The sequence below is a fragment of the Oryctolagus cuniculus genome, chromosome 6 (genome assembly GCF_964237555.1).
Source record: "Oryctolagus cuniculus chromosome 6, mOryCun1.1, whole genome shotgun sequence".
NCBI lineage: Eukaryota > Metazoa > Chordata > Mammalia > Lagomorpha > Leporidae > Oryctolagus > Oryctolagus cuniculus.
The window spans coordinates 27,989,849-28,006,972 of record NC_091437.1 but is presented as its reverse complement, the minus strand read 5'-3'; the positions used below and the strand labels follow the sequence as shown (position 1 = coordinate 28,006,972).

General features: G+C 54.5%; 1 protein-coding gene across 1 annotated transcript; it reads left to right on the top strand.

The window, feature by feature from the left end:
- Positions 1-3,856: 3,856 nt before the first annotated feature.
- On the top strand, positions 3,857-15,293 carry HBEGF (heparin binding EGF like growth factor). Its single transcript, XM_008255124.4, has 6 exons — positions 3,857-4,223; positions 4,435-4,608; positions 7,265-7,442; positions 12,285-12,440; positions 13,206-13,296; positions 13,918-15,293. Exons 1-5 carry the CDS (start codon positions 4,178-4,180, stop codon positions 13,276-13,278), a joined length of 627 nt encoding a protein of 208 aa, XP_008253346.3. The 5' UTR covers positions 3,857-4,177; the 3' UTR covers positions 13,279-13,296; positions 13,918-15,293.
- The last annotated feature ends 1,831 nt before the right edge of the window (positions 15,294-17,124 follow it).

Below are 17,124 nucleotides of genomic sequence, written 5' to 3'. Positions count from 1 at the left end.
ATATAGAGAGAAGGATAGAGAGTGAGAGAGAGGGAATCTTTCCATCTGCTTGTTCACTCCCCAAATGGCCTCAATGGCCAGGGCTGGCCAAAGCCAGAAGCCATGAATTTCTTTTGGGTGCAGGGGCCCAAGTACTTAGGGCATCCCCTGCTGCTTTCCCAGGCACATTAGCAGGGAGCTTGATTGGAAGTGGAGCAGCCAGAGCTCAAAACAGCACCTATATGGGATGCCAGCACTGCTGATGGCAGCTTAACCTATGCCACAGTGTCAGCCCCAGGTCTTTTTATTAATAAATTTCCAGGTAATTCTGATGCACAGCCAGTTTTGGGGAGCCAATATACTAGTGTAGATGCTTCAGTCATCCTGGGCAAGGAACTAAGATTGATTCCTCTCTAAATCTCCATTTCTCCCTACCTTTTTCCCCCCAAGATTTATTTATTTGTTTGAAAGGCATTGTTGGGGCCGGCACTGTGGTGCACTAGGTTAATTCTCCGCCTGCGGCGCTGGCATCCCACATGGGCGCCGGTTCTAGTCCTGGTTGCTCCTCTTCCGGTCCAGCTCTCTGCTGTGGCTTGGGAAGGCAGTGGAAGATGGCCCAAGTGCTTGGGCTTCTGCACCCGCATGGGAGACCTGAAGGAAGCACCTGGCTCCTGGCTTCAGATCAGTGCAGCGCCAGCCGTGGCAGCCATTTGGGGAGTGAACTAACGGAAGGAAGACCTTTCTCTCTGTCTCTCTCTCTCTCACTGTCTGTAACTCTATCTGTCAAATAAATTAAAATCTTTTTTAAAAAAGGCATCATTACAGAGACATAGGCAGTGTTACAGAGACATGGACGGAGAGAGGTCTTCTATCCACTGATTCACTCCCCAGATGGCCACATCGCAAATTCCATCTGGGTCTCCCATCTGGATGACAGGGGCCCAAGCACTTGGGCCATCCTCCACTGCTTTCCCAGGCACATTACAGGGAGCTGGACTGGAAGTGGAGCAGTCAGAACTGGAACCAGTGCTCATATGGGATGCCGGCGTCACAGGGGGTGCCTTAACCTGCTACACACAGCGCTGTCTCAGCTTTCTTGTCCCTACCAGCACCCCTTTCTCCAAGGTCCTCCCCACTGGCTTGTGAGTGCTCTCCCCAGATCAAGGACTCTGTGGCCTGACTATAATGAATCCGAGCACTCAGCATCCAATGGAGACTGCCTTTCCAGAGACCTGGGAACCCAGCAGACCAAGAAAGAGGTTTTGTGCTCTGGATTTGCCCCCTTCTGTCTCACTGGGAGCCCAGGCCAGTGAGTCTCCAAGTCTCAGTTTGTCCATGATCAATAGAGGCTGAAGGAAAGCCCATTGGAACTCTGCTTTCTTAGCACTATGCCTCTGGTCTTGATAGCAAGACAGCAGGTGGGGAGACACGGGTTGAAGGAGGGGTGGAAGTGGACGAATCCTGCCTCCCTGTGCCTTCCCACTGACATCACACTGGATTCCCACGATGATGGGGAATTAAATCCAGCATCTCCTCAGGCGGATCCTGTCTTCTCTTCCCTGTCCTGGGTCTTTGTTCCAATGCCATCTCATAGCCCTCCTTTCCTGGCCTTCTTGTGTCCCTTGAATGATCCAAGCGTATTTCCACCTCAGTCTCTGCACTGTTTGCCCAGCATGGACATCCAGCATGGTTCCTTCTCATTTCGGCCGCATCTTCCCTGTCATCTGCTGGGAGGAGGCTATGCTCAAACAAGCGTGGAAAGGGACGCGCCACCCCGGGCACCGGGACATTCACGTCACAGCACAACACTGCACTTCAGCTGTCATCCAGCACGTACCACTTGATCCTCACTCACTTCCTTAATGTGTGTGTGTTGCCCCCGACCACCAAGAGCAAGCTCCAGGGCAGCGTGTGCTTGGGTGTTCTGCTCACTGCTGCATCCCTTGTGCTTGAAAAGTGTTCAGCGAATGTTTGTGGAATGCGTGAGTTCATGAGTTTGCCCCAGCATGAACTGTGATTCCTTTTTTTGGTCAAGGTTCCAAGAGGGGAAGTGACTATCCCAAATCCAATTCAGGCCTTATGTCTTTTTTTTTTTTTTCCCCAGGCCCTTCCTGTAAAACCTGGTTAACACAAACCTAACTGGGGTGAGGCTCCCAGGTGTGATGAAAGCTTGGAGTTGCCCCATGAACTGGGCTGAGACTGAGGCTGATGTGGGGGTGAGAAGGTGGAAGGAAAATGCATGCGAAGGGAGAGGCAGGCTGGAACAGGAGAGGAGGGTGTGAACAGCGGGTGGAGGGAGAAAGGGGGGGTGAATTGGCCATGTGTCAGGAAGTGTTTCCGTCCACCCTTCCCTGGGGACAGCCTTGACCCTGTGGCGGCTTTGTTTGGGGGGAGCAGGAGGTCAGACGGCTGCTGAAGGAGAACAAAGGTGTGGCCTGGGTGCTGATCATCCACTGAGGTCCTAGGCCTCATAGTGATCACCAGAGGATGGGCTATGGGCCAACTAGGTGACAGGCGAGCTTCTGTTGGAAATCAACCCAGCTACAGCGTGCAGCCTCAGGCCTGGCCTAGGGTAGGCAAGGAGTCTAGGAGAAGGGAGAGAAAGAGGGGTCCCAGTGGAATGATCAGCGATGACAGTTGGCAGTATGCACAGACTCCTTTATGAACAGCAGGTGGGGGGAGTCCTCCAAAAGCTCTCCACACGTTTATCATCATTGCTATTGTCCCCATTTGAGAAATGTGGAAACCGAGGCTCAGTGACATTCCATATCTTATCCAAGGTCATTGAGGAAGCAGCAAGGGCAGGATGCAAAAGCCAAGTCTGTAGTGATTCCAGTGCACCGGGGAATCCTAGGACGGTGGAGGGTTGCTGGGGCAAGGGAAGAGGGCAGAGCCAGAGTGACCCCTGTAAAGATGGGGGTGGGGGAGGGAGAGTGGGATCGACTGCATATAAATAGCAGGCCTGTTTTTATCCCTACACAGGGCTGAATCAGGCCAGGGCTCCATCTGGCACAAGCTGAGAGCTCCGAATGCCAACCCAGCCCTGTGTCAAACAACTCCCTCCCAGCATGTCCCTGGGAGCTGAAATATCTACTGAGAGAGTCATTTCTTTGGGTCAGGACAAGTGACTCCAGAAAACCCCTGTAAAAATATAAGGGCTGGAAGAGAAACACATCAAAATCCTGGCACCTGTTGAACACAGCAGTCTAGGTTAGCCAGGCCCCGGTCCCAGGGGAACTTTCAAAGGAGTGGGTGGGGGTGGGGATGCAGAAGTATGGGGAAACCGCGAGAAAAAGTTTGAAGCTGGCTTTCCTGAGCCTGCTGCTGTGACCCAGGGAACAGGTGAGGGGAAGCCACTCCAGCTCCGAGAGAATCTTCACACCTCCTTGGGTTTTGCTGGATTGACACCAAGCACCTGCAACTTTGTGGCTCGCCCCAGCTTGACACCTGCTGGCGTTCAGGCACCTAATGTTTAAATGAGAAGCAGATAATTATTTACTATCTGCTGTGTTAGTAGACCCAAAAATGGGCTTCTGAATCTCGGAAGGTGACACGTGTAGAGACCCCTGGTAGAGAGTAAGGACCGCCCAAGGGAGCAGACCCGGAACAAGAGCTCAGCTCAGCAGTCACAAGGCTGCAGAGCGACAGGCTTTTGGGGAAAGGTAGGTATTGATTCCCGCCTCCTGCCGGCCAACAGCCCTACTCACAGTCAGGCCGCGCCGGCCCTGGCCTGGTCCCCAAAAATGTGAGCGCCGCCGCCGCCTCCTCCTCCTTCGCTCCCTGCCTCCGCCGCGCCCGCAGGGTCGGGGGCTGCGCTGCCGGCGCCGCGAGCCGGGCGCGCTTCCCGGCGAGGGAGGGGGAGGGGGCGGCGCCGGGCGGGGCGGAGCCTGGTTGCCTCCCGGAGCCTTATTCCCGGCCGCGCGCCGGGAGCGCTCAGTCTGCCGAGGGAGCTGCGCGCCGCACGCGGGTGCTCGGCCTGACCTAGGTGCAGCGGCTCGGGCGTACGGACGGAGCGAGCGGACAGACGCACAGCAGCCGGTAGCTGCGCGCGGGTCCCCAGCCGGGTGTGCACCCAGAGGTGGGCGGCAGACTGTACCCCGCGAATCTCCTGCGCCCCTTCGCCTGGCTCCCCTGCTGGCCCCTTGGCCGCCGCCTTCAAAGTGATTGCTGCCTCGCCGCCTCCACTCGGTCCGCGACCATGAAGCTGCTGCCGTCGATGGTGCTGAAGCTCTTTCTGGCTGCAGGTGAGACGGCTGCTGACGCCCCCGGAGGTCGGGGTGGGGGAGGGGGGCGCTGTGCTGGGTGCACGGAGGAAGGTCGCTGCAGCGCCCCCGGCGCGGGCCACTTGGTGGGGCCCGTGCGCCCTGGCGGGCTAGCGAGCGGGCGTGGGCGTCGGTGCGTGGTGGCCCTGAGTCTGGGGTAGGGGTCTGATGCAGCCTCGCCCCTTGCTTGCAGTGCTCTCCGCGTTGGTGACTGGTGACAGCTTGGAACGGCTTCGGAGAGGGTTGGCGACTGGAACCAGCAACCCAGACCCTCCCACTGGAGCTACGGACCAGGACCAGCTGCTAACCCCAGGAGGTGGCTTCGGCCCGGAAGTACCGGACTTGGAAGAGGCAGATCTGTACAGAGGTAGGTGTGGAGGCTGCTGTCCTCTGACCGGCTTGGGCTGATCCGAAATTCTCTCTGTGGGTCGAGGGTATGCAAGGAGGACCCCCGAGGAAAGGCTGATCAGCCTGACGGGAGGACTGGGTGTATCCTGGGGTTCAGGTCTCACTCTGTCTTGTCCTTGGGTCTCACCTGCTAGGTGGCTCCCTACCTTGGGACAAACTGAAACAGGCAACTTGTGCTCTGAGGGAAATTGGATGGTGGGAACTAGGAATGGCTGAGCTGCTGTCCCTAGGGTTCCTGTGTGAAATGGGTGCGAGTCCCAATGCCACTTTAAGATAACACCCCTGGAGGTGCCCAGGCACAGGGCCAATGTGCAGTGTGGGTCCCCTCTGCCTAGGTAGGTCCTCCATCCAAGCTGGGAACACAGAAGGCGATGAGGCGCTCTCGGCCCCTGTAGGTGAGGCCAGCACCTCTGGGGGAGGCTATGGGTGATGGGCACGGGGGTCCCTAGGGAGCTGTTGAAATGCTGGGTGTCTGTGAGGGCTACCCGAAGCCTGGAAACTTCTGACTGCTGTGAGTCCCTACAGAAGGGCCACGTGGGGATCCTGCAACCAGCCTGTGTGGCTGTGACTGGGCACAGGCCCAGAGCAGAGTACAGAGCCTGCCAGCTTCCCTGGCCAGCCACCTGCAGTGATTCCGCAGGGTGGAGCAGGGCCCGGGCCTGGAGCCCCGGAATGACCATATTTGGTTGGAAAGCGTCCCACCTGTTCCAGCCCTGCCTGCTCCTCAGCTGCTGACCTCCCTCCCCACCCGGAGCTTCCTTTGCACGCTCTTTCTGCCTTGTAGAAATCGGAGTGTGCCCCCACGCTGGGCCTGGGCTCCCACTCTCACACTGGCGCTCTGGGGTCACCCATGGCTCTGGATTCTCCTGGCCCTCTTCTAGGCTGGGCAGGGCTGGGCTGTGACTCACCTCCCACCCACACGGCTGCTCCTCATACCTCTGCCGACCTGACTCACTGCTCCCTCTCCCCAGGAGAAGCCTGGCTGTCACCCTGCCACTCTATCTCCACTTTCTGATTGGCTTGGCCCTCTGTGCTTGCTCCCCTGCAAGCCCTGCTCACTGTGTTTCTCTCACTACCTGCCTCATCTTCTGAGCTCTGAAGGGATCCAGGAGTGGGTTAGAGCAAACCAGGGACTGGAGCACCTGCACCTGCTCCTCTGCCTTCTCTTGGTCTTGCTGGGAAGGGACAGTTTGCAGATCTGAAGAGCCAGGCTAAAATAAGTAGCTGCTACCATTTAACAAACGCGTCATGTTCTAGGCACGAGGTGTTAGCTTGGTTGGCTTAACACTCGTTGCAACCTTCTGCAATATTTGACCAAGAACCCCGAGTTACAGACACATCAAGCCACTTGCCCGGGGTTGTATGGCTGAAACCGTAGCACACGTCTGCTGACTTCAGAGCCTGTTCATTCCTGGCTCAACATCTAAGATGCTCTAGACTGGTGGGAGCGTGGCAGGCAACTCAGCCTACTGGGAAAGAACACTGGATGTGAAGTCCAGAGACCACAGTTCAACCCCAGTCCTGCGTGACCTCAGGCAAGTCATTCAACCTTTGGGACCTCAGCATTTTCATCTGAAAGCAGAAGGCCATGATATTCTTCGAAGTCCCTTCCAGCTTGAGGATGCTAGAGGTCCAGTCTAACGATCATGCGTACTCTTCTGCTAGATGCATGGCCGTAACCATGAATGTGGGCACGGTTTCCCTGCTGGGAATGGGTAGGCAGGGCTGGTGTCTTATCCCTGGGCGTGGCCCATGGCCAGTCCCAGCTGGATGTCTGGGTGAGGTTGTATTTCTCATTGAAGCCTGGAAAAATTGCTGGTGGGGTGGGGTGGGGTGGGCTGGAGCAGTCATCATCATTCTAGTTCTTTCTACTTCCTTATTTTCCGTCTCTTGACCCCTTATACACATTGTGTCCCCCTTCCCAGAGGGTTCTAAGTAGGACATTTGGGGCTAGATGTAAATGGATCTTTGAGAAAGTAGGTGAGCTGTAAAGGGCACAGAGCAAGGTTAATATTCTGCTTACAGCAAGGTCCTGTCCAGGATGGCCTGCTTACTGTCTCCAAGCCAGGCTGTACTGTGGGCTCATGGCATCCTGGTGCTGACGGAGCCCCAGAGGACGTGTGCCCATAAAGACATGGACACTGTTCTTACTTTAGCAGTTTCTCACCCCAAAAACCTCCAAATATCTTCCCCAGATGCAGTCTGTGTCTGTGACACTGTCTTCCTGCAAGTGGGTCGCTGAGTGCTGCATTAGGAAACAAGCTAACTTCAGGCCAACACAGAATGAAGTGGGCACAGGGCGGCCAGAGTTGGGAGTGGAAGGCGGTGGGTGGGGGTGAGCTGCTGTCGCTCCACAGTGTCCACATGAGGTTCTTGAGCTGAGTTTGTGAAATGCTTCCCTGGGACCCACCCTAGCCTCTGCTCCCTCCCAGGGTTCCCTGTGTCTGGGGCTTCTGCCCAGTCTTTCTTCAGTCCTTGGGAGGCACCGAGCAAAGGGAGCCTCCACGGCCTCCGACGTTAGGTGCCATCAGCAGGCGTGCACTCCCACCTCGCACGATACTGTCCTGATCTTGCCCCCGAAGAGAAAGACTTAACAGGCTGCCTTTTTCTTGCAGCTGCTTTCTCCTCCAAGCCACAAGCTCTGGCCACACCGAGCAAGGAGGAACGTGGGAAAAGAAAGAAGAAAGGCAAGGGGTTAGGGAAGAAGAGAGACCCATGTCTTCGGAAATACAAGGACTTCTGCATCCACGGAGAATGCAAATATCTGAAGGAGCTCCGAGCCCCGTCCTGCATGTAAGTGTCCCCTGCCCAGGGTGACGCTCATCAGCACCCTCTAGGTCAGCCACGTGCCTGTTCCTCGTTGTCACTGTTCCTTGAATTCACAATCTCACCCAGTTTCTTCTTAACCTCGGAGCGGAAGTTGGGAGGAGGGAAAATATTTTTAGTCAGCGGAAGGGCCCCCTCCCCACCACCGAAGAGGATGCAATTTCCTGTGGTGTGGGTTTGTGACGCTCTCTTTAATCCTTGGGGACACTTCCTGCTTGCCCAGAAATGAGTGTGTGGCTAGGGAGAGCTGGCACCTGAAGGCAGGTCCTTTATCCCCGCCTCATGCCCTACTCTGGGAGGGAGAGGTCAGTAGGAAACACAGCAGAGTGGGCATCCCACGTGGAGCGTGGCTCCTGCAGGCAGGTGGCAGGTGTGCGGTGCGCTTAGATGTGCACTGTGTGTGTGAACAGATGTGGATGAACTCTACAGGCCGGCCTGACCATACAGAGAGGAACTATCGTGGGGCAGTTGAAGTTCCTCCTCCCTTCTTCCTTACCAAGGGCCAGGAGGGGGGGGCGGCACGGAGGGTGTTGGCCTTCGGCCAAGAGGGTGGGTGAACATTTCCTTTGTGCAGCATTAATAGGAAATGGACTCTAACCCAGCAGGCGTCAGCCGTTGGTCAGCAGCAGAACTCCTTCCCTGGGCAGGCGTGTGGGCAGAGGGGCCGTGGGTTCCTTCGCCTCCCTTCTAAGCTGAACCCAGCAAACGGCTGCCTTGGCAACCCCTCAGGGATGACAGCACTAGCAGGCATAATGTCGCCTCTGTGCCTGAGGCCAACACCCCGCATCAGGCTGCAAACATCTACTCCCTTCCCTGGAGCAGGGCAGGCTCTGGGGGCCTTGTGACCTGGGGGCCTTTGGACAGGACCAGGAGGCTGTTGTATGCACACTGTCTCCCAGCCTGTCAAAAAGGCTGGCTGCCTGGTATTCTTTTGGTGCAGATCCCCCGGCTTTTGTAAGCTCCCTGGCCCCATCTGATCGCACGTAGCAGAGCTGCCCCTTCCCACCACATCCACTCATTTGTGTGTCCTTTTCTATAACATCCTTACCAGGAGCTTGGGATTAGAAGGGGTTAAAAGTGACCTGGAGAGACCCCATGTTATCCATCCCAAACTCCTGGGACAGGGCAGGAAATGTTGTCTTAAATTTGTAAAATGGCATCATTAGCACAGGGTGGAGAGAGTGACTCTGAGCCTAGTCAAGATGGATCAAGGCCAGGAGCCTGCCTGGGCCAAGCTGGTCCAGGGCGTTCTGGTGGGTGGCTATGGGGCTTCCACTGTGCAGCTGAGAAGAAGCCTTGGGAGGCTGCTGTCCTGCCAAGCTGGGCTCAGAGAACTGGATAAGGTGCCCTAAGGGCAGTGATGACAGAAGGCCTAATGATTCCTTCTCTGCTCTGAGAGCTTCATTGTTTACATTCACTGTGCATTGAGCCCAGCAGGTGTGTTGAGCACCTTTTTGGTGCCAGAGAGGATTTGAGAGATTGGGGAGATAGCGGCTGCTGGGATTTTTGGGATCCCTTTGCTGGTTAGGAAGGACTGGCTTTCTCTACTTGAAAAATGACGAAACTGCAGCCAGGAAGGAGGAAGTCATTTGCCTGAGGTCAGTTACTAAATAAATGAGTGGAAACAGGACAGGATCCCAGGTGCCGGATTCCCAGTCCAGCATGCTCTCCACGTCCCCAGGTTGCACTGGCTGTTGGCTTTCATGCTTCTTCCCTAGCCCTGTCCGGGCAGAGTTTGAGCAGAATTTTGTAGAGGGCAGCTTGTTGTCCTAGAGAGCTCTGAGGCTTTTCCTAGCCTGAGAGCATAGCAGTTGCACTTGAAGACTTTGTGTCAGCTTCCAAGGCAGATTTCCCAGGCGTGGATTCTCTGCGTGCTCTGCCTGTCGCCTGTCTCCAGGGCAGGAAGATTTGGAGCTCCTCGCTGGGGGCACTGTGACATCTGTACACCTACATCTGGGTCCCTTTGTGGCTCCTCCAGACCCGGGAACCACCAGCCAGGGTGTGTCCAGGCTGCCGTGGTGAGCCTGAGGCTAGCTGGCTGCCTTTCCTAGCAGCTACCAAGAACAGGAAAACCCTTTTGTGTCACCAGCCAAAAGTTGCCCTCAAAGAGTAGTTTCCCGGGGCTGCTGACCCAGAAATTGGCTGCTGAGCTTCCTGTGGCTGGAGGAAACCTGGGGACAGTGGGCCTGAGAAGGACTCAGGGCTGGAGGAGAGACGGGCCTGGGGCTCCACTGCCCAGAGACCGCAAAGGAAGCCCGCTCTTCTCTTTGGCGCCACTGACATCAGTGGCCCGTTTCTCAGCATATGGGCAGTGCCTTCGGCACTCCAGTGGTGTAACAGCTCACATGTCAGGACTGTGCCTTTTGTTAATTGCTTTCAGGTACATTATCTTGTTTGATCTTCTCACAGTCCTCTAGCCAGGTAGGCATTTCTTGTCTGTGTTTTACACGCAGACACCAAAGTTGAGAAAGATAAAGTGACTGGCCCAAGATCACCTGGCTGGAAATAGCAGCAGAACCAGCCTGGAAGTCAAGTTCTCTGAGTCTCCCCCATCAAGTGGTGCCCCCTCCACCTCCCAGGGGAGAGTTGGAGTTTGAAGAAGTCTCTGGAACCTAGTGGGTCCTTGTTTCTGTTGTAATTCACATCCTGAAATGGGTCACAGACCAGGGCAGGAGGAATGTGTCCTATTTTGATGGGAGGCTAGCTCTGGGGAAGGCACAGGATCTTGTCCCCACCCCGGGATGCTTGGAATGTACCCATCCCCCTCTGTTTCGGGAGGGAGGGGGGAGCCAGGAGAAGTAAGCGAGGGGAGGGGGAGGGGTAATATTAGGATGTTTACATTATTATCCTTTTGACTCAGGGTGGGGGTGGAGCGATTATGTAACTGAATTGTGGGCCTGTGAGGCCAAGCTTTATTTCTATCATCTGAGTAACTACCTGTGGGGTTTGGGTGATGGACTGGACAAGAAAAACAGCCTGGACTTCAGCTTCCCTCCCCTGGGACAGCAGTCTCTGAAGTCATCCAGACTGTGGGGCGCCAGCTTTGTAACTTTGGGCAAGTTACTGAACAGAAGCTAAGCCTCAGTCTCTTTGTCTCTAGAATGGGGATAGATAGTAACTTGACCTTCACAGAGACAGTTTCAAAACTAAATGAAATTATCCTGTGAGGCAGTTCACAGGGAATTCTTGGCTCCTGGCAAGCCTTACTGTGTGCTGTTTGTTATTACTTGTTATTTAGGCTGTAAATAAATAATAATGATACTACAGTCAGAGAGCAAGGTCAGACCAGATGCTGCCTCTGATTTCCTTAGCGCTCCCTGCACTGTTTGGAGTGGGAACAACCATGAATTTGGAATCTGCCAGGACAGGTTTTAGTCTTGGCCCTGCTGCTTCCTAATTGTGAAGCTTTTGGTAGATTATTTAACTTCTGTGACCCTTCATCTTAGCCTTGCAGTCTGTAGAACGAGGTGGTACCCGCCTACCAGATTGTTAGGAGGGTCAGCTGAACTAGTGCTTAAGGCCCATGTTTGTTAACTATAAACTACTGTGTACAGGTCACTTCCCAGGGGCGCTTCTGCCCCCTCGCATGCTGGCAGGATGAGGGTCGGTTTGCGTGCACCTGGGCTGATGGCACAGCTGCAGGGAGAGGCTGGGCGAGGAACCGCGCACCTGACCTTCACTTGTCCTGCAGTGAGGTTCCTCAAAGCATCCTGGGGCAGGGGTGCCTTGCCTGACCTTTCTGCCCGCCTGGGTCTGCTCCTTGGAGCTTCCTTGGTGTCCTCTCAGTAGGAAGAAGGGAGTCCTCCCTTGGAGCACCCAGGGCACAGCCTGCTTCCCAGAGAAGGCGCAGCTCCCGATAGGTTCTCAGTGTTTCCTTCAGCAACTGCTGCCCTGAAGTCCCCACGCGGGCAGCACGCTAAGCTCTAAATCCCAGTTCATGAGCACGTTTCTGCTCTGCTGTGTGACCTTCAGAAAACTCCCCCTTTCTGTAAGATGGGGCTCCTGCCTCCAACAGAGGATCTGGGGCGCTCAGGTAGGGAAGGGAGGTGAATATCCGAAGAGCTCCAAGGAAGTGCTTTGTGTTTGGGGAGGCAGTTGCCATGTGGTTTATTTCTGCAGTGAGGAGAGCCAAAAGCTGGTTTCTGACATGGCTCTAAGCTCTGGCAGGGCAGCTGGGCAGGAAGACGTGTGATCCAGGTTTGCTTGCTGTGTTCAGTGCTGAAGGGGGCTTGGTAGATCGCTGTTCAGGGGCCACGGGCCAAGGAGAACCCCGTAGGTTGAGCACTGACCCCTGGGGGGAGCTGGGAGTTAAATGAAGGAAACTTGAGAAAAACTCCTGGCAAAGGAACAGAGCCTATAAATAGGCTGAGCAGTGGTGGGGAGGGACTGAACGCGAGGAGCCCTGGTGGGCACGGCTGGGTTTATTTCTGGTCAGAATGTTGAGGGGCCTCACTGCAGAGAGCAGCACAGATTCCCCTCAATCAGCCCAGTCAGCCCACGGCTATTGCAACAGAACACCATGGCCCACGTGTAAGAAATCAGGCACACGTGGAACACATCTAGCTGAGACCTTCTCAGCCTCCCTCGCTTTTTCCCTGCCTGGAGCAGGACTCCTGGGCCGCAGAAGCGGGGCCGGAGACGAGGGAGGAGAGCCACCGCGCGTTCAGGGCGCTCCAGAGTCTCCTTTGGAAGGAGAAGGCTGGGGGGGGGGGAGGGTCCTGGTCGGAGAGTGACGGGCCCAAGGCTGCTGTGACTTTTGTGGGTGGGCCATGGCTAACCCCACCTCCTCCTTGTTCTGTCTTGATCTAGCTGCCACCCGGGTTACCACGGAGAGAGGTGCCATGGGCTGAGCCTCCCGGTGGAAAATCGCCTGTACACCTATGACCACACAACTATCCTGGCTGTGGTGGCCGTGGTGCTGTCATCCGTCTGTCTGCTTGTCATCGTGGGGCTTCTCATGTTTAGGTGAGTGCCGCGGCTGCCACGGGCTGTTTCTGCACATCACTTCCATTCCCCCTCCTCCTTCTCCTAAGCCCTCTCCCCTCTCCCTAAATCCTGGACTAACTCCTGGGTTCAAGTTCTCCGAAAGTCTGGTTTCTCTGGCATGCCGCGAAGCCAGTGTCCGGAGCCCAGGGTGAAACTTGCCAGGCCACAGCAGGTTCTGCTCCCCGAAGGCCTCTGTTTCCCTCCCTGAGTGGCCCAGCTGGCCAGCCATGAGGCCACCTCTTCACACGCTGCTTTATCTTGGCTCTGTTCTTGGAAAGCACTGGTGTGTGTTTTGGTAGTCAGGGCATGGGTGGAGCTGTTGGTGTGTCCTTCCAGTTCTGAGACAGCAGGACCTCCGATGCAGGGGTATTCTCGGTTGGAGGAGCCCCATCGAGTCCATCTGCCTGTTTGCAAGCAGTGTAGTTTATTGCTTGTGAGGCCCTGGCTCTCTGAGGAGTGTCATCTTTTGGTGATGGTAATCTCCGTGCACCTAGCTCATAAAGATGTTGTGAGCAGCAAACAGATAAGATGGGAGCTCCCTGTATGTTGTAGCCTGCTGTGAGAGGCAGGCATCCCTCAGGGCCGCAGGGCCTTTGGCCACAGGTGCGTGGGGCTGCCGTGTGCCCTGGGGTTTTCCGAGTAGTGGAGGGAACTAGTGTGGCCGAGTTCTTTGGAAGGACTGGCTCTGGCGTCTGCCTCCTTGCATGGCAGGCAGGGCTTGCTCACAAAACACATCTTCCGCAGGTACCATAGGAGAGGAGGTTACGATGTGGAGAATGAAGAGAAGGTGAAGCTGGGCATGACGAATTCCCACTGAGAAAGACCTGTGCTCAAGGTAACGGCCGCCTTCTCCCTGGCGCTGGCACTGCTTTCCTGGGTCGTTCCCAGTGAGTGCTGAGTTCTCTTGACGTAGGAGTCAGGGGAGCAGATTGCTGTGGAGGGAGGGTCCCACGGCAGCGTGGTTTTCCCAGACTGTTGTGGGGCAGGAATTTGGAACAGTGGTTAAGATGCTGCTTAGAGCAGCCTGAGTTCAAGTCCGGGCTGCATTCCTGATCCCAGTTTCCTGCTAATGCACACCCTGGGAGGCAGTGGGTGATGGTGGCTGGAATAGTTGAGTCCCTGCCATCCACCTGGCAGGCCTGGGCTGAGATCCCAGCTTCAGCCTGGCACAGCCCAGGCCATTGTGGACATTGGGAGACAGACCAGCAGAAGAGAGCTCTGTCTGCTTTCTCATGGTCTCTCAAGTAAATGAATAAATGAATGAACATTTTTAGAAAAGGAAAGATTGTTGGTGCTTCATCTCCACTTAGGATGGAAGTTGCTAGAGTTTCCCAGAAAGATACCTGAAAGGAAAGCCCCTCCCACTCGTGCCCCCTCCCACTCCTTCCCAGATGCTCCTCCCACCTCCCCTGAGACTCACTCTGCCCAGCGTTAACTCCTTCCTCTGGTGCTTTAGGAATCGCGGGGACGGCTACGTCTGAGAAGCGTGGGTCAGTCGCGGACTCTGCAGAGGGAAAGGCCTTCACATCTCGCCGGGAGGACTCCTTTGTCCCCGCTTGCTGTCTCGATTGGGCCTCCCATCATTGCTTTGCCAAAAGACCAGAACCTTCATGTGCCAAACAGAACATAACCAGTGGGATCTGAATCAGAAGAAAGCAAAAGCAAGGGACCTACATGCCTTTCTGATTCCCTTCCACCAAGCCCTGCATCCCCTTGTATCTTTGTTTGGACACTCATGTTCTGGATTAAAATGCCAGTTAAATTCCATATGCTCCAGGATCTTAGAGAAAAAGGAGAGGAAGAAGGAGAGATGTGTGTGGACCGGAAGAGAAGCAGCAAAGACTGGGAAGGCTACTCAAGTAGCTACGAGGGGACTGATCTTTGGGATCCTTCAGCGCTGGAATTGATGAGCTAACTGTGAAAACCACAAGCCCAAGAACTCTGAGTTTTGGGACTTACACCCAGATGGAAAAATAACAACTATTTTTATTTGTTTGTTTGTAAAATGCCTCTTAAATTATATATTTATTTTATTCTATGTATGTTAATTTATTTAGTTTTTAACGATCTAACAATAATATTTCAAGTGCCTAGACTGTTACTTCGGCAATGTCCTGGCCCTCCACCTCGCATCCCCACCATCAGCTCAGCGCCACATACCCCCTGTCCTGAAACTGCTCTGTGACCCATCTGTAGTAACTCCGCATCTGTGCACATTTTGGAAGATCGTCCAGGGTCGGCGAGCCACAGGGGCATTGTGTACGGTCAGGATGTAGGGGTTAACTTGGCCAGAGCCGCTCTGTGAGTCGGACTGCAGCCTTGCCTAGGCAACTTTGTCTACCATTTGTGTTTTGAAAGCCCAAGGTGCTGATGTCAAAGCATAACAGATAGCGGTGTTTCCTGTGTCCTCTCTCGGCCAAATCTCTCAAGAGGTTGGGCTTCCATGCCTACAGCTTTCCCTCACCCCACGGCTCCCACCCCACAGAGCGGGAACTGGCCCGACCCTGTGTCAAGACATTTCTCTCAACTCTTGCCATTCTTCTGGTGCTACTCCACGCAGGGGTCAGTGCAGCAGAAACAGGCGAGGAGGAACAGGGAACATTGCAGTTGACTGTTCCCGGTCATGGATTACCTGCCACTTGCTACAGAGAAGGTTAGAGGTGGGGAAGGCTTTTGTGTCACCCCACCTAGCTCACCAAAACTACAAAGGTATGCTGTCATGGTCCCTTCTGGAAGTTTCTGGTGCCATTTCTGAACTGTTACAACCTGTATTTCCAAACATGGTTCGTATTTATACTTTGCAATCCAAATAAAGATAACCCTTACTCCATGGCCTCTGCTTGTTTTAATGGGAAACTGATTTAACATAGGTTATTTTCTAAGCCCTCCTTTGGTGTGTTAGGCTCTGAGTTTTGGACTTAAACCCAGATGGGTGTATACTTTTTTTTTTTTTCAAAGATTTATTTTATTTATTTGAAAGAGTTACAGAGAGAGAAAGCGAGGTCTTTCATTTGCTGGTTCACTCCCCAAATGGCTGCAATGGCTGGAGCTGAGCCGGTCAGGAGCCAGGAGCTTCTTCCAGGTCTCTCACGTGGGTGCAGGGGCCCAAGGACTTGCGCCATCCTCTGCTGCTTTCCCAGATGCATTAGCAGGGAACTGGATTGGAAGTGGAGCAGCTGGGACTCAAACCGGTGTCCATATGGGATGCCAGGGCTGCTAGCCCCCATATACTTAGTATTCCCAACAATTCTGTGATGGAGGGACTCTTACTGTCTCATTTTTCCAGACTCAGGTTATTTAACTTGCCTGAGGTTATACTGTGAGTGACAGGACTGGGACTGGTTGTCTCTCTCTCTCTCTCTCTCTTTTTTTTTTTTTTTTTTTTTTTTTTTTGACAGGCAGAGTTAGACAGTGAGAGAGAGACAGAGAGAAAGCTCTTCTTTCTGTTGGTTCACCCTCCCAAATGGCTGCTATGGCCTGTGCACTGCAGCCGGCGCACCGCGCTGATCCAAAGCCAGGAGCCAGGTGCTTCTCCTGGTCTCCCATGCAGGTGCAGGGCCCAAGCACTTGGGCCATCCTCTACTGCCTTCCCGGGCCACAGCAGAGAGCTAGACTGGAAGAGGAGCAACCGGGACAGAATCCGGCACCCCGACTGGGACTAGAACCCGGGGTGCTGGTACTGCAGGCAGAGGATTAGCCTAGTGGAGCTGCGGCGCTGGCCTGGTTGTCTGTCTCAATACTTGCATCATATCACCTGTGAGACAAGAAAGGATAGATTTTTCACATAGGAAGTCTGGCTAGCTGCAACCAGGAAAGACATCAACCTATTTAAGTGGCCAAACCTGAACTCGGGACCTAGACACGTGCCGACCGTGCAAGCATGCACATATTGCTCTTGGCAAGAACAAGAGGTTTTTGGCTCTCTTGCTGCACAGCCGATCCATCAGCAAATCTTGTTAGCCCCACCTGTTGAAGGTATGCGGTGTGCAACCATGAATCACTGCCAGTGCCATCAGCCAGCGCAGTGCAGCATCCTCTCAGGCCGGCACTCTTGCAATGGCCTCCAGTCTCTGGTCCCCCCTTACTTCAGTGGAGCCTTTTTCTCAGGTAGTAGCTGGACTGATCATTTCAAAAGGTAACTTTGTTCTCATCTACTCTGCAGGCCTTCCCAGATAACCCTGTTAGACCATAGCACACACCTCCCCCACCCGGCTCTCATTCCCCTTCCATTGCTTTATGTACCGCCACAAACCTTAGCAGCTCTAACACATTCCTGTTGTGTGTTTCCTCCTATTAGAATGTTAGCAACATTGCTCCCATACCAGATTCTGAAACAAGACAAGTAAGTTGTAGGCACTCAATGGTTTTTTATTGTTTTATATATCTGAAAGACAAAGTAGAACCAGAGAGAGAGGTTTCCATCCACTGGTTCACTCCCCAAGGGACCTCAATGGCCCAAGAAGGGCTGATCTGAAACCAGGGTCTCCCTGGTGGGTGCAGGGGCCCAAGCACTTGGGCCATCTCCTACTGCTTTCTCAGGCCAAAGCAGAGAGCTGGATCAGAAGTGGAGCATCCGGGTCTCAAACCCGTGCCCATATGGGATGCCGGCACTGCAGGCCAGGGCTTTAACCTGCTGTGCCACAGCGCCAGCCCCAGCACTCAG

Coding starts and splice junctions, on each gene's coding strand:
- HBEGF (XM_008255124.4), top strand. CDS start 4,178: ATGAAGCTGCTGCCGTCGATGGTGCTGAAGCTCTTTCTGGCTGCAG. Junction 4,609..7,264: donor AGAGGCAGATCTGTACAGAG/GTAGGTGTGGAG, acceptor TTTTTCTTGCAG/CTGCTTTCTCCTCCAAGCCA. Junction 7,443..12,284: donor CTCCGAGCCCCGTCCTGCAT/GTAAGTGTCCCC, acceptor GTCTTGATCTAG/CTGCCACCCGGGTTACCACG.